The sequence below is a fragment of the Panicum hallii genome, chromosome 8, assembly GCF_002211085.1.
Source record: "Panicum hallii strain FIL2 chromosome 8, PHallii_v3.1, whole genome shotgun sequence".
NCBI lineage: Eukaryota > Viridiplantae > Streptophyta > Magnoliopsida > Poales > Poaceae > Panicum > Panicum hallii.
Window position 1 is genome coordinate 13,548,684 of NC_038049.1, and position 15,924 is coordinate 13,564,607.

General features: G+C 49.5%; 1 protein-coding gene across 2 annotated transcripts; it reads right to left on the reverse strand.

The window, feature by feature from the left end:
• Positions 1–480: 480 nt before the first annotated feature.
• Positions 481–4,095, reverse strand: LOC112901976 (putative receptor protein kinase CRINKLY4). Of its 2 annotated transcripts, none has more exons than XM_025970857.1 (2): positions 3,933–4,095; positions 481–3,469 (listed from the first exon to the last, which is right to left on the reverse strand). In XM_025970857.1, the coding sequence occupies exon 2, from the start codon at positions 3,454–3,456 to the stop codon at positions 730–732; it is 2,727 nt and encodes a 908-aa protein (XP_025826642.1). In that variant the 5' UTR covers positions 3,457–3,469; positions 3,933–4,095; the 3' UTR covers positions 481–729. The 2 variants fall into 2 exon arrangements, with proteins under 2 accessions (XP_025826642.1, XP_025826640.1); XM_025970855.1 differs by having other exon boundaries at positions 3,666–4,095.
• Positions 4,096–15,924: the final 11,829 nt, after the last annotated feature.

The following is a 15,924-nucleotide window of genomic DNA, read 5'->3' on the forward strand; positions in this document are numbered from 1 at the left end:
ATCTAAGATGCAAGCCGAGACATTATTGATGGATATCTTCTGTCGCAAAAGCAACAGAACTCATTCAGTACCTATGGTACCGCAAAGATTACTTCTGAAAGAAGCATTGTCAACAGACGTAATGGCGAGTTTGTTAGGTCAGAGCAACATTGATTGGTTAACAACCAGCTTTCAGTATGCTGAAAGCAGCATCCTAAACAGGCCATGGAACATGGCAGCAGTCGTTCCTGACAACTACATCTCACCTGTTACTGAAGAAGACTGGGCCAACCAACCTGTTACTGAGAATCAGAAATCAAGCAACTGAAGAATCCACAAGAACACATGTAAAAATTTATAGGCAAAATTTGATCTTGGATAACCTAATGATCTAACAGGCTAGCACGACAATTGAACCATTTTTTACCAGAGCAACATCACGAATATTCAAGGATTGTGGAAACTACACAATTCTGTAAGCCAATCGTGGAAGATAACCCATCAACTGAAGCCATGAACAGATAACTAACACCCAAGAGAAAAAAAGGGATGAAGAGACTGGATAAATCTACAAAGGAATGCCCTTGGATGCTAAATTTTGTTCGTGTACTCTACAAACTAGCTACATCAGTTTTTAAATGCCCCACCACTATAGGATGTATAAACAGTAACCCTTTCCATATAGCAACAGGTAACCAAGTGTTAACTTCAAATGGTGGCCGGAAAATAGCAGGAAGTCACGACATTTCTTCAGAAATTGTGCTGCAAGTACAGGTTCTCCTGTGGCGAGGCCGGGCCAATCTCTTCCTCCAGCGACCGCAAACCATCACCTATGCTGCTCCCGATGTTCCTACCATCTGTGGTTGTTCGACCAGCGATATCAGCCTCTGATGCAGATGATTTCCTCCTCTGTGATGAGGCCACGCTGGGAAATGTTATCCAAGATGGGGCTCTGTACTCGATCCTCTGGTCCTCCCCCTCGGCAAGCTCATTCTCTGAGCAAGAGTGATTCGAGGACATCTGTGATACCTTGTGCATACGGCTGCTTCCGAGAACAACCTCAGTTGGCAGGATGGGCTGCTCGACACACGGACTGCCCATCAGCAGTGCAAGGGCATGCTCTAGAGCTGTTGTCACCTTGTCCATCAAAGGCCGATCTTTCCCTCGCATTCTGACACACTTGCAAGCCACAGAAGCAATCTTCTTGAGAGCTTCAAGGTCAGATGGAGAAGATAAGACTGGATCAAGGATTGCAAAAATGTCCCCTGCTTTGATCAGTGGCACTGCCCATTCAACAATGTTCCCTTCCTCAAACTGCATGTCGATTGCTTTCCTGCCACTTAGGATCTCAAGGAGAACAACTCCGAAGCTGTAGACATCGGACTTTGTAGTCAAGTAATGGAGACGGTAGTACTCTGGATCAAGGTAGCCAAGTGTCCCTGCTGGCAGCTCGGACAGTGGGGTGCCGCTATCAGCAGGACCTAATATAGATAGGCCAAAGTCAGCGACACGTGCATTGTGATCCTCATCAATCAATATGTTTGATGACTTGATGTCTCGGTGAATTACAGGAGGGCAAGCATAGCCATGGAGGTACTCAATTCCCCTGGCAGCCTGGACAGCAATTGTGACCCGCCTTGCCCAATTCAGTCGCTTTTTCAAATTTGGATCCTTGCCATGCAGATGCTGGTACAGGGATCCATGGGCCATGAACTCATAAACCAATAGCCTCTCACTGCCATCCTCACAGTAACCAAGAAGGTTGAGCAAATGTGCATGGTTGAGCCTGGAGAGGAGGTCAAGTTCATTGTGGAACTCCTTTGAGCTCTTCTTCATATCTGATGCCTTTATCGCACGCTTCACAGCAACCACTGTCCCATCTCTCAATATGCCCTTGAACACACATGAAAAGCTGCCTTTGCCAACTTGTGAATCCTCTGGGAAGCCGCCGGTTGCTTGCTCTAACTCATCATAGGAGAATTCCTGAGCCCTCCTGATCTTCAAATCCTCCACATCAGGCTGAATCCTCATGTTATCCTTCCGGAAGGAATATGCTGTGCTCTTCACCAGTTTCAACTTGTTATTTGAACATTGGCAATGCCGAAGCTTGTGTCGTACATACAGGCATGCAATTACTGACACACTGAGTAACAAGATGATGGCAAACACAATCTCGGCTACAAAGATACGCAGCTGAAAGGGTATCAACTTCCGACTCTTGGTCTGTTTCTGGGATAAGCAAAATGATATGCACTCACCTGTGACACACTTTGAGCAATCATACTGGCAAACGCGGTCAGCTGTGGCATTGCAAGGTGATGACTCGTACCATTCCTCTGGGCAACCTGCACTACAGGGCAAACAGAGTCTAGAATTTGCAGGCTTGCAAACCTTGCTGTTGCCAACTTCATCATGGTTCTCATAATTGTAGTACCCATGGCTACATGCATTAGGTACACAAATTCCAGGTGGTACCGCCATTGGTAGTGCCATTGCCCCACTGTTGCCCCAGCACCTTGGCATCAGCGATGTCTCAGCAGGCACTCCACAAGTAAAGTAGTCCCCAGCCACAAGTGCATACATCTTCAGCCCTTTTGGAGGTGATGTACTGTTACGAAGTGCGAAACCCCAGCAAGCTACTTGGTGATCAAGGCTCCTGATGCCACAGGCATGAAACCGTCCACCAACCACAGAGACCATCGCATCCATTGGCACTATGTTCACATCTCCATCACCGATAGCACTCGCCGGTGCCACTTGCTGCATTTCCAAGCTCCTGCCCCAGCACAACACTTGTGCATTCTCCAAAACCCCACAGACGTGGTAACCACCTGCTCCTATGGACTGGAAGCGCACATCCCTTGGTGCCAGTCCAACCACACCGCTCACTGTTTCATCACCCCAGCAGAACACTGTCCTGTTCCGTGCAAACAAGCCGCAGTTGAACACTGAACCGGCTGAGATGGTTGACACAGCTTCATCAATAACATGTGTGGCAGTCATATTGTATCCCCAGCAATCGATCAATGAAGTAGCAGCATTAGGACCATGGATTTCATCTGCAGCTGCTCGCAGCGCGCAAAGATGGTTGTCCCCTGAACTCAGCTCAGAATACTTTGCACCCTCGATCATTGGCTGTGGCACCCCGCTCTTGACATAGGAGTTGCTCCCCCAGCAGTATGGCTGCCTGGAGTCAAGCAAGAGGCCACACACAAACCCGTCCCCTGCTGTAAGGCCGAGGAAAGGTATATTGCGCGGAGCACCATACAGAACAGAGGCATCCACACCAAAGCAGGTGACGATGCGGGATCGATCGGAGCTCAAGCCACAGAACACCGGACCATCCTCACCATAAGCCACTGAGATGGATGACATGGAGCCAAGGCCACAGGCCCAGCCTGACAGCAAGGCCAGGAAGCAAACTGCTAGAACCAGCATATGGTCCATTTCCTGGAACTTGGGGTATTGGGAGGTCATGCTGAGAAGATTCCTGCCAGAAACACAGATGTTTGGACTTTTCTTAGTACTAAGTACTAACAAGGATCAGGCGAATCCCATTATACTACGAAAAAAGTTTTTGAACCAACAAGAAACAGGTGAGTCTTATTTTACATAACAAAGTGTCTGAGTACCAACAGTAACCAGACGAGTCTTATTAATTATTATACAAGACCCTTTTAACTCACCGCATACCAAGAAGCAAGAATCAAGGATGGTAGAGTGGCTAATCAGTCATCGTCACAGCACAGCATTTGAACAGGACACTGCTTTGTTGATTTCCTCCTTTGTCTTTGCTACCTTACTCAGCAGGAAAAAAACACCTATATGCTATGATTAAAGAAGAGGCATTGCAACCTGAATCTAAGAAAGCTGCAACCTGTTCAACATTTCTGCATTTCGCCGGCGAATCAAGAGCGCAAGCAGTGAAGCAAGAGAGGAACCACTCATCGTACCCCAAATTATTGACGCTTTGTTGGACCAAAATTGCTTCAAGCCCCAATAAAATCCATGCTTCAAGCCTCCATCTCCAATCATGCACGAGCAGACAGTGGAAGCACGAGCTTCAGTGCAGCATCTTTCTTCCTCATCCTCCACGCCCGTATTCCCCAGAGGCGAACTTGTTGTTACGACCCAAAACTTAATAACATGATTAAAATTATTAAGCAACATCATCTTGAGCATAACCCAAGCATCATCAAGCATCATGTGCATATTTTCGAATTGAGCTATTTAATTTTTCTTGCATTGTTTGAGTGTATGTTGGGAAGAAAGTTTAAATTTTGTTAGGTGAATGTGCCTCCAAATAATTTATTAAAATACTAGATTTCAAATTGTGAATTATAAATATTTTTGTGCAATTTTTGGATGCCTAACCCGAGCCATAAAATTCTTGGAATATCTGAAAACTGCAATGTTGTTTGATTTTTTGTGAGCAATCCATATTAGATTTTTATGATCTTGTTGTTGAATTGTGTTCTTGATGATTTAATCTAACTTCAGTAAAAATTTGGTGATTTTTGGAGCCCGGGAAATGCATGTTTTAGATTTTGTAAGTTGAACCGTTGCCTTTTTCTTTTTCTCTCCTCCCGGCCCCACCTGTCTGCCTCCTCCCTCTCTCCTCCGCGCGCCCGGGCCCGCGCGTCAGCACCACCCTCCGTGTCCCCCGGCCCTCCACGCCCGCCCGTTGGGCGCCCGCGCGGTGGCGCACGCCGGCGGCCGTTGGCCCGTCCAGCGTGGCGCCGTCCCCTCGTCTCCCGTGCCGCCCGCTCGTCTTCCTCCCCCGCCGCTTCGCCTTGCTCTCCCCGCTCCCCATTTGAACCGCACGCCCCTGCCTCCGCCTCTTCCTCTTCCGGTCCGAGCCGCCGCCACCGCAATCCTCCGCCGTCACTCCGCCTTCGCTCGATTCCACGCGCGCAGAGCTCCCCCGCCACCTCCTCGCTCAGCCCCGACCCTCAATCGCTCCTCCCCTCAGCCGCCCGAGCCTCCCCACGCTCGCCCCCGCCCGCCGCCGCCGCGCTCCCCCGTCCCGCCGTCTGCCGCTCCGCTCCGCCGTCGCCCCGCCGCGGGTGAGCCTCGCCGCTTTGCCGCGCTGCTTCCGCGCGCCCCCGCCTGTGCCCTTCGCGCCCCGGGTCGCGGCCCCGTGCCGGCCGCCGCGACGCCGCGCGCGCGCGTTCGCGTGCGGGCCGCGCCATGGTGCGCCCTGGCCGCGTCCGCGGCGGGTCAAGGCCGCGGCTGGCCTTGACTCGGCCCCGGTCCCCGCGGGCCCACCTGTCGGCGCCCGCAGGGTGCTGGCCCGGGTGGCCCTAGCCCTTTTGGGGCTGTTTTGTTTTGTTTAAATATGCTGAAAGATTGTAAAATGTGTAGAAATTGTTCTAGGGCTCTAAAAATTGTGAGAATTGTTTTTTTTGTTTCCTCTACAATAGATCTACGCAGTAAAATTACTTTCAAGCATGATAATATCTTGTGCAAATATTTATGCCTTTCCTTTTGTAAAGTAAGAAAATTGTTTAGCTTTTTGTGTAATATCCTAAAAATGTCAAACTAAAGTTTGTTATATTCCCTGTAAAATGCTTTTTCTCATAGTGCAAGTTGTGTAATTGTTCCTAGGATGTTTGATAGAGTTTTATTAAACTTTTTGATTTGCTGCCTGCAAACTTGTAATTTTCATATCTTTTGATAGAAAATTGATAAAATGATAAAACCACTTCTGTTATCCTTGTTATCATGTCTTCTACCTCTGGTAATTTTATTAGGATTTTTGAAAATGTTTTGCATGGCTTTTAAGATTTAACTTGAGTTTAGCGGCTGAAATTTACAAATATCATAAGTAATTCCACAAATATGCTATTGATGCAATTTCAACTCTCATGAGCTTATTTTTAGATCCCCTGTATGCCTAAATTAAATCATGATTTATGCTTGTAGATGTTTTGTTAAGCGAAATTCGCCTCGGTCCTAGTGTTTAAATTTGTAATCGAGCTTGTGGTGCCATGGTGGTTTTGCTTTCGCGTTGATGTGACATTTTTCTTCTCTTACCACGTCGTTGCATATCATCTCATGTTCACATCATTGGCATCATCCTAATGCATACATCTCATTCATGCATTGTAGTGACCGAAACGCTGGAGGACGCACCCGTTGAGCCCACCGAGTTCGTTGAGACCGAGCCGGGAGCCGAGTGTGTGGTTGAGCAAGAAGAGAACCAACGCAAGCAGCTAAGCATAATTCCTTGACCTATTTAACTTGCTTAAATTTAGTTATTTCACTTGGGTATCTATGCTTATGTTAAATAATTATCTATTGCATTGTTGTCCCTATTTTCATGCAATGCCCTCTCTTGATTTGTTTATCCATGCCCTTGGTACACGTAGTCACTTGCAACTCATTTAACTAAATGCTTAGTCGTGTCTAGGGTTGGTAGATATCTTGTAGGGAAAATTGGAATAGGATCACTTGTTTCACCCACTTGGTGTTATCTTAAACATGTTGTCCGGTGTCGGAATGTGGGTTTGGATCGGTCTAGTTGGAAGTGTGGTTTTGGTTCGAGCGGAAGGTAGGGCCTAGAGAAAGGAGTCTCGGAGGTTTAGTCCGCTTGAACCGATTAAGGACCGTCCGTGGATGACCTTGGAAATTGAGCACTTATCGTACTACCACATATCCATTCATGGGGTGGATAAGCCGAATACCCTCTAGTTCTAATCGTTGATGCACGGTCCTAGATGCGTGGCCATGGGGCTTTGTAGAGAGGCTTAGGGGTGTCCCCGGTGGACCTAGGTAACTCTCCGCGCAAGTTAGGCGTGATGTTCAACGGTTATAACTCGTCGGGAATGGTTGATGCGAGTACCCCCTCACCCAACGTGATCGGTTGGGCGAGTCGCATGGTCCTTGTGTCGTGTGGGTAAAGTTGTACACCTTGCAAGGTTAATGAATCAATTCGAATTGCCGCGCTCTCGGTTATGAGCAAGCTCTTTATCCCACGAAATCTTCGTAGAAGTGTTTGTCGAATGGTTGTCGCACGTTACCTCTTGTTGATGTTTAGAATTGGAGTTATCTAATTAACTAAAACTTGAGGTGGGTTGGGCAAGCTAATTAAAATACTAGGAGGCTAGATGGTGGAATTAGGGAGCTCATGCTTATTTAAATTAATTAACCCTAAAGCCTTTTCGTGAGCCTTCATATGCATTTTCCTTGATCTATTTATTCACGTAAGTCTTGCGAGTACCTTTATACTCATGTTGCTATATTCCTTTAACTAAGTTGCAGGTGAGCCGGAAATTGTTTTTGGCCACTTCTACCTCGCCGATCCCGGTGCGGGCGAGGAGTAGGTCATTGTGATGTCGACGGCGTCCTTGAGCAAGACTCCGTCTCGTTGCGCGCTTTACTTTTCCGCTGCGTACTCGTCTTTTGGGGAATTATCATGTCACACTAAACTTCATGAATTATGTCCCTTTTAATTTGGATTGTGAGCCCAAGGCTTGTAACTTGTGTTGAACCTTAACTTCAATTTGAACTTGCTATTTAAAATTGCTCTTTGTGGTACAATAGCGAAATACTAGATTGTGAACGGTATGTGTATATGCATGATCTTGGGCATATGGTGGAGCACATACCGGGACTACCGGATTTAGCCTCATTTTGGGTGAATGTCGTGTTGGTTGTCGTGATTTAGATGTGGGTTAACACGTGGCACGCCGAAGCGCGAGCGCGTGTTAGCTCTCCTCTTAATTATAACGACCGGCGATTCGTCTAAAATGGTATTAAATTGGGCGGTTCTCACACTTGTAATGGGACTTTGGGGAGGGTTAACTGAATCCGAAAAATCTTTTCCGGAAAACAAATAAACGCCGATCTTGAGTGGCGATTGAAGAGGAACAAAATCAACCGCAGAAGGATGGGCGGATTTGGATGAGTTGCTGCACAAAAAATTGCAGGGGAGCGTGAGATACCGATAGGATTTGGGAACGAAACGAACCTACTCCGACACATATAGCAAGAAAATCAAGCCATTTCAAGAATGATGTGCAGGGACAGTTCACCTACCAGGAGAAGGGCCTGGACGGGTCGCCGGACCACCGAGAGCGCTGCAGCGGCGGCCTTGAGTGAGGAGCGGGGCTCTGCTCGGCGAGAGAGGGAGGGAGGGAGAGGGAAAGGGTATTGAATGCGGGCATTAAAGAGCAGTTCCTGGTTGGAGGCCGTGTAGGTGGGGAGTGTCAGTGGGAATTCAGTTCGATGCCACAGCGTATGCCTGCGCTGCATGCTTGATATCTGCTCTGCCTGGTTAATCCTGGGAGTATTAATTTTTTTTAATTTTGAGACGAGTAACTTTTTCATCTTCATTTTAGGATTAGTTATTTCATTTTTAAAACATTGTTGTTTGGAAAACAAGATTGTTCCGAACCATGACTTGAGCATGAGAGGAAATGAGGAACGCCTCAACATACACCTGCCAATCTGGTCCATTCCTATAATAAATATTTCTTAATAAATTTTGTAAAAACTGTGGGCACTCCTAACCCTCCATATAGAATGATTTCCATAGTATTAATTACATAGTCATATAAGATGTTTAACTTATATACTATTATAATAAATAGGAGAGAATGGAAAGAGTAAGAAACCCGATCCTATGTACGACCAGTTTCGACATGAAAATCTATACATTAGACACTATCAAATTTTGCATTGCGCTGGGTATTATTTTTATAATAAATGGAAAACAAATATTATAGGTGGAGAAGAGAGAGTGAACTTAATAGGAATCTGCATCCTGACATCCTGCGTGGTAGAGTGTAGTTTCTAAATGTGGTATTTTAATCTTGGATAATATAGACACTGCTCATAAATATTATGGGTTAGGATTGCCCCAAAGGTCTATGCTGAGAAAAGAGATTGAGTTGTTGGTCTAGATCCTTAGATTTATATTTTAGATCCATAGATTCGGAATAAGTGATTTAGGAAATTTGCAATTCTTAGTCGTGTGGAAAATAATTAATAGCAGAAAAGTGGAAAGAGACTTTTTTAATTATAATCCCTTTGGCTGTAGCAATTCTACAATTTCAAAAGTTCAATAGATTTGATACTTCGATGGGTGAATTTGCATAGAACTCCAGTCAGATTTAGGGCTTCCATGTTGATATTAGTATCACAAATAATACTCTAAGTAAAACACAAATGCATTCGGTCGACAGGGTGAAATAATATTCATTTCGGCCCTAGTTCCAGGGTTATTTTCGATGTGGAGCGAAAAAGAAAAAAACTAGCCAAAATGAGGGGGCAAACTCTCACAATGAAGTTTTTATCATCAGTCAAGGGTCTTGGCCTAGAGAACAGAGTTATATTGGCATTAACTCATGGTATTACCTACTCTTTCGTTCAATTGACAACGAGGCTTTAGATGCATTCAGTAAATTGTCATATTTTGAACTATAACTGTCGGCTTCTTTGTAACATTATCCTTAAGGCACCCGCAACAGTGTCGATAGGCTCTTACAAGCCTTCCAAGTACGAAAGAGAAGCATGGACAGAGAATATGTCGTCGCCAGAGCTGGTGAGAGCCGCTAGCACGCGTCCCCATGCTGAGCGAGCCCCACAATGGCTGCGGATGAGGCGAGACGGACCGAAGGGCTGAGCGTGATGACTGGACGGGGAGAGGAGGAGCTTGCCGGGCTCGCCGTGGAGTGGGGCTCGGCCGCGGCCGCTGCGGGATTCGGCAAGAGGCAGATTGCCAGCGGGGACGAGTGTGGAGGTGGAGCGCAGGCGGGCATGGCGGAGTCGGACAATGCGCGGACAGCGTGGCCGTCGGGCGAGGCAAGGGCGCGCCGTTCGCCGCCGTGCGGACGGATGAAGGAAAAGGGGCTGCGTCGGTGGGGAGCACGGTAAGTGAGAGAATTAAATTTTTCATGACACGTGGATCCTAAGAGATCATGTACATTGTGCCTGTTTGGTATCGCTACAAATCTGCCTGAAGCAGCTCCACTCCAAAACTCTCGCTGGAGCTAGCTCTAAATGGAGTTGGAGTTGGCTGGATTGGGTGTTTGGCATGGAGGGTGTCCCGGCTCCAGAAAATAGGGTTGTGAGGGTGGATTGTCCTTTTTGCCCACGATTTGATTGACTGTACCAATAATGAGAGCAATTATCATTAACTACAACTACTCTTGCAATACATACTGTCGGGGATTGTGGGAACCCCCGTTTAGATATTCGGTCACGGGTGTAACACGCAGTAGGATTCAGACCGTGTGACCATCAGGAGACAAAGGGGTTTAGATAGGTTCGGGCCGCTGTGAGCATTAACACCATACGTCCTGTGTGTAGTTGTTAGTTGTATTCAGTTGAGTCTGACTTCAGGTCGATTGGATTCGATCCCCTTACACATCGTCCGTGTATTCTATTTATAGCCTTCCCCGTGGGCCCCGGAAAGAGGCTTACCGCCTTAAGTGTGAATGCGGCGCCTGATGAGGGGCGCCGGTCTGCAAGTGGCGCCTGCCCGCCAGGTAGGGTCCTGCGCCGTGGGCCTGGACTGTCATCACCCGAGGTCCTCCTCGAGGGACCCTGGGATGCCCCGAGGTCTCTCCTAGGCTCTGTGCATCGCCCGAGGTCTTTTCTGTGCGTTGCCCGGGGCCGCAGGCGCTCCTCTCCATGTCTATCCGATGTTACGGGAGGTGTGAGTGGCGGAGGCCACCCCACCGCCCATCGCCAGATGACACGACGCGACCCGGGATGGGAGGCTTCCTCTGTCCCGGTCGCCGCGCCGTCTGAGAGCATGCCTCCCCCATAATCATGTTGTTTTATGGGGAAGGCGCACTGCCCACCAGCCTCATCCGGTTGTAGTAGGGCGAGCGCATTAAATGCACCGTGAGGCGATCCCTTCTCCATGAAGGAACCGCCCCGTTCCGGGGAGGTGCTTGGCCTCCCACGGCCTCGGATCCTCTAGGAGGCGCCTCAGTTCGGCCCATTACTGCTAATGGGCTAGGAGGGCCTTTGAGCCTATTTATCCTTGATTTGTCCAGGACTGGGGGGACCCCCACTCCCTTGGCGCCGACAGTAGCCCCCGGCCCCATATCTGGACGAAGACACCGAAGGCCAGGTCTGGGGCCAATCCTGAGGTGGACAGTACTTCGACTGCCACTCTGCCTCTCCGGACTTGGGGTTGGCTTTCTGCCAGAGTGAGCCACCAGAGTGGGATTAATGCGACCGGTAGTCGGCTTAGTGCGACCAGAGTTGGCTTTGGTGCGACCGGAGTCAGTTTCGCTGTCGGAGCGGGCTTTGGTGCGACCGGAGCGGGCTTTAGTGTGACCGGAGTTGGTTTAGTGCGACCGGAGTTGGCTTTGTGCGACTGGAGTTGGGTTTGGTGCGACCGGAGTCGGCTTTGCTGCCGGAGCGGGCTTTAGTGCGACCGGAGTCGGCTTTGTGAGACCGGAGTGGGCTTTGGTGCGACCGGAGTCGGTTTCGCCTCCAGAGTGAGCTTTGGTGCGACCGGAGTTGGCTTTGCTGCCGGAGCGGGCTTTGGTGCGACCGGAGTCAGCTTTGCCTCCAGAGCGGGCTTTGGTGTGACAGGAGTCGGCTTTGGTGCGACCGGAGTTGGCTTTGCCGCCGGAGCGGGCTTTGGTGCGACCGAAGTTGGCTTGGTACGACCAGAGTCGGCTTTTCCGCCGGAGCGGGCTTTAGTGCAACTAGAGCCGGTTTTGCCGCTAGAGCGGGCTTTGGTGCGACCGGAGTCGGCTTGGTCCGACCGGAGTTGGCTTGGTGTAACCGGAGTTGGATTTGGTGCGACCAGAGTCAGCTTTGCCGCCAGAGCGGGCTTTGGTGCGACCGGAGTTGGCTTTGCCACTGGAGCGGTTCCGAGTGGTGTTAATGTCGTCGAGCCCCTGGTGTAGCCGCGCCGCTGCCGTCATTGTGGTTCGGCGAAGCCCTAGGTACCATCGTTCTAGTCTTTCATCCTCGTCGTCACTGATGGTCGGACGCCGCTGTGGTTGTTATCGCGCTAGCGCGAGCTGCTGCCGTCATCGACGCCGGCGTTGGCAGACACAAATCCCGGGACAACCCTCAGGCCCCATGTTGGGGCAAGCCACCTTGGGCCCTCGGGGGAATAGGAGCTCCGCGTCGGCTGTCGCAGGTCACCAACGTCCTGGGGAGCGGTAAACAGTTCAGCGGCTGAACGCTTCCAAGGAATGGTGTGGGGACCAAGGCTTCCCCGACTCCCCAAGGGCACACAGGTATGCATGCGGGTTGCTGAGCACGGCGGTGCTGCCACGCCTCAGTGCTCGTGCGGCTGGTATACGCACAAGCAGCCCCGCCATGTAGTGGCGTGGAATGTTGGGTGCAGACGCGCAGTTACCTGTGCACCTGCGTTGCATATACCGCAAAGCTCAAACTAGAATTTTAGTTTGATTAGCAACAAGTGAATGGAATACTAGATTAGTTTAATTTCTTAATTCAAGTGAGAAAAATGGTCCCTTGCCATGGTACGAGGCCCATTCTTTGGCTTTGGAAGCAAGAGACTGGGGCACTACTCATGGAAAGGGGCATGTCTTCTAACAACAAATATCTTATAATTTCCCTGGATAACTAGCCCATTACGCTCAAGCACCCAGTCTCTGTTTAGCCGTGGCTCGTAGCGTAGAGAGCGCATACTGATGCACGCATGGAGATTTTAGGCGTCATAGAAGAGATGAGGTTTCACGGATTGGGCCTTATGCTACCCAAGTACTTTCAGCAAGTATAACCAAGGAGTGGAGGTGACTTAGCAATTAGCAATTAAGCGATTAAATACTTAGCTTTTTTGAGATTTTGAGTCGACAACGCGTGAGCAGCTTGCGTAGTTGCTGCAACTCGGGGCCCATCAGCTCGGGCCCTGCGACTCGAGGTCACATCAGCCTAGCTGTTCCGGGAAGCCGCGCAAGGCCGAGAACCCGGGACGCCACCTGGGTTGACGAACTGTTGGCAAAGTTCGCCCCTCAAGCCGACAGATCCCGGCGGAAGGTTCATCAGCCAGGACCTCACGGTACCCCTGAGGGCCATGTGGAATTAGTTGGCCGTGACCTTAGGGCCATGGTGTAGATCTAGAGGAACTCCTCAAGGTCGATGGTACCATTGTACTTCTCCGGGATATCTAGCCGGAACTTGGTGGGGCCAGTCGACCCGCTGCAAGTCCGCAGTGAAGGCCCAGCACTCGACCCTGTAGGGTCAAATGTCGTCGTAGCCGGTGGAGCCGCACCACCCCTGGTTTCCCTGCGCGGAGGAGCCGGAGGAGGCGTGATCCTCCTTGGCCTCTCGGCGCCACTCACGTGTACGCTCGAGGGTAGTCCGGGCTTCTTTGCCGACTCTCTTCTCATCGAGGTCGGAGCGCAAGTCGCGCGACCCGCCAGTGCGAGATCGGCCTGGAGTGGGCTGCTGCGACGGCGACCTAGAGTCCCCATAGGAGGGATCTCCGGCGATATTGCGGGAGCCTTGAGACCCCGGCCTTGGGCACGCCTTCCCGACGAGACTGACTAGCTCATCGATCCACTTCCCCTTGGGTGTTCCGGGGCTCTGCTCTCAGGCGGGGGGGGGGGGGGGGTGGCGTGGGAGCGCACGGGCTGCCACCAGTGCTTCCCTAGGGGGGACACCGCCAAGGTCGAGGCGCCCTCATCCCCAATCAAGTTGTTTTACAAGGAAGGCGCGCTACCCACGGGCCTCACTCTGTTGTAGCAGGGCGGGCACATTAAATGCATCGTTAGGCGATCCCTTCTCCACGAAGGAACCGCCCCTTTCAGTGGAGGTGCTTGGCCTCCCACGGCCTTGGGTCCTCTAGGAGGCGTCTCAGTTCAGCCCATTACTACTAATGCGCTAGGAGAGTCTTTTAGCCTATTTATCCTTGATTTGTCCATGGCTGGGGGACCCTTGTTCCCTTGACGCTGACACATACAAAATAAAATATTCATGGGAAAATAAAATACAAATAGATTATAAAAGTTAATTGTCTGCAACCAAATATTCCATAAATTATAATACAAATATATGATAGTTCCAATGTTCGCACCCAAATATTCCTTAATGACATGTTCATAATAATAAAAAACTATTACATTAATTCCATGCAAGTACAATAGACGTCGCCATACTATCACAGAATGCGTCCATAGTCACAAAGCTTGATCCATCGGAGGCATGCTGAGACCGTTGGAAGAAGTATCTATTATACTATCTATATGTGAGGTGTCATCTCTTATAGAGAGCAGCTTACTATAACCATTGTGGGTGCCCTTGCTTAGGTGGCATGCTTAAGAGTAAATTTTCTTAATGCCACTAGAAATTGTATGTGCCATTAAAATTTTTCATTTTCTTTCACTGCAACTATTTAAAATCACATTCCGATATGTGCCACTTCCGTTATGTTGCAATAGAATTATAGAAGAGATGCTTTTGCCCCATGTTGACGCTCGTTATAAACCAATTTCGACCATCAATTTGATGAGAACATTGGGAGAACTAGCATTCCTCACCCACATATTTATCTAAGAATAATGCTATTTCCACATGTACCTTGGAAATTAATGCTATGCAAAAAATTGAGCAGAAATGGAGGGAAAGCACATCCTTGAATCCAACGCAAAGAGCATCGACCAATTAGAATGCACTATTCAGCCTCACATGGATCAAAAGGCCCATCAGAGCATGAAACCGACTTAGGACAGACCCAAACCACACTCAGGAGTGACCAGGACCCACATGTCAATCACCTAGGCGAAACTGAGGTCGGTGGGAACCACCTGGTTCGTCCGAACCAGAACCAGCTCCACCGCCATACCTCTTCGACGTGTGACCTCCCCATTGGCTCCCAAGGTCGGTTCTGCAGAGCTTCAGCTGGTTGCACGGCAGGAGCACCCCATGGGCACACCTATAAATATGAGGGGAGGGGCTCCAAACGAAGACACACCTCAAGTTGCTCTCTCTCAAGTTCCTCTCTTGCTTAGTCCTTAAGACAGTGGAGTTTAGGTGAAGTAGCTCTTCTTCAGGTTCCCGAGGTTGCCTAGGAGTGTTCGGTATTAGTTTTGCTCTTCCTCTCCTTTGTAATACTCGGAATTCTTTAATAGAGTTATCTTCTAGATTTATATATTCGCATAGTTTATATTCTGCGGTGTCAGACATATATGATTAGTTTATACTTGTACCTTATGCCTTGCATGATTAGACGAGTAAATCTAGTGTCACAGCAACGGTTCCGTTATTCGTATGTTTACTCTAGTATGATATCTGTCCATCTGGAGGGTGGGGGCTCCGTGCGGGATACTAGAGTATCGCTCTTTAATGTAGACGTGGTATGTAGGTTAATTAGTGTTTCCGGATACAGCTCGATCCCATGGTTAGTTGAGGTAGGCGGCAGGTGGTGATAGCCCTGTCCGTCCAGCGTAATCTTTCCCGTTCGGGTAGTTGTGGTAGGAGGTCCATAAAGTAGCCAAGTGGATTGGTGGCTCCTCTGCTAGTCTTGTGCGGTTCTCCCGGTAGTGCCTGGGAGCCTAGAGCTGAGGATAATCATGTGTATATATATGTGTATATATATGAGTATATAGTATGAGCTGTATATTTAAGGGCTGTTTGGTTCGACGCTTAACTTGCCGCAGCCTAACGTTAGGCGTGCCACACCTCGTTAGGCACCCGTTTGTTTCGCAGCTAACCGTAGGCATGCCGCAGAAGTTAGGCAGGCCGGCACCCCTTCGCCTCACAAAAAAAATGCCTAACGTTCGGCGATCGAAACGAGCGCCGCACTCCCCGTCCACTGTGTCGCGCCGCACTCCCCATCTTGCCGTCGCCGGAGCTCCTCCAGGTACGATCCCGTCGCGCCTCACCTCATTGGGGAAAAGATGGGGGTAGGGGACGGCGCAGCCAGTCGACGGTCGAGCCCTCTGGTCGGCGTGTTCGCGCGATGGGGACGATAGATGGCGGCTGCGGCGGCGTGTTCGCGCG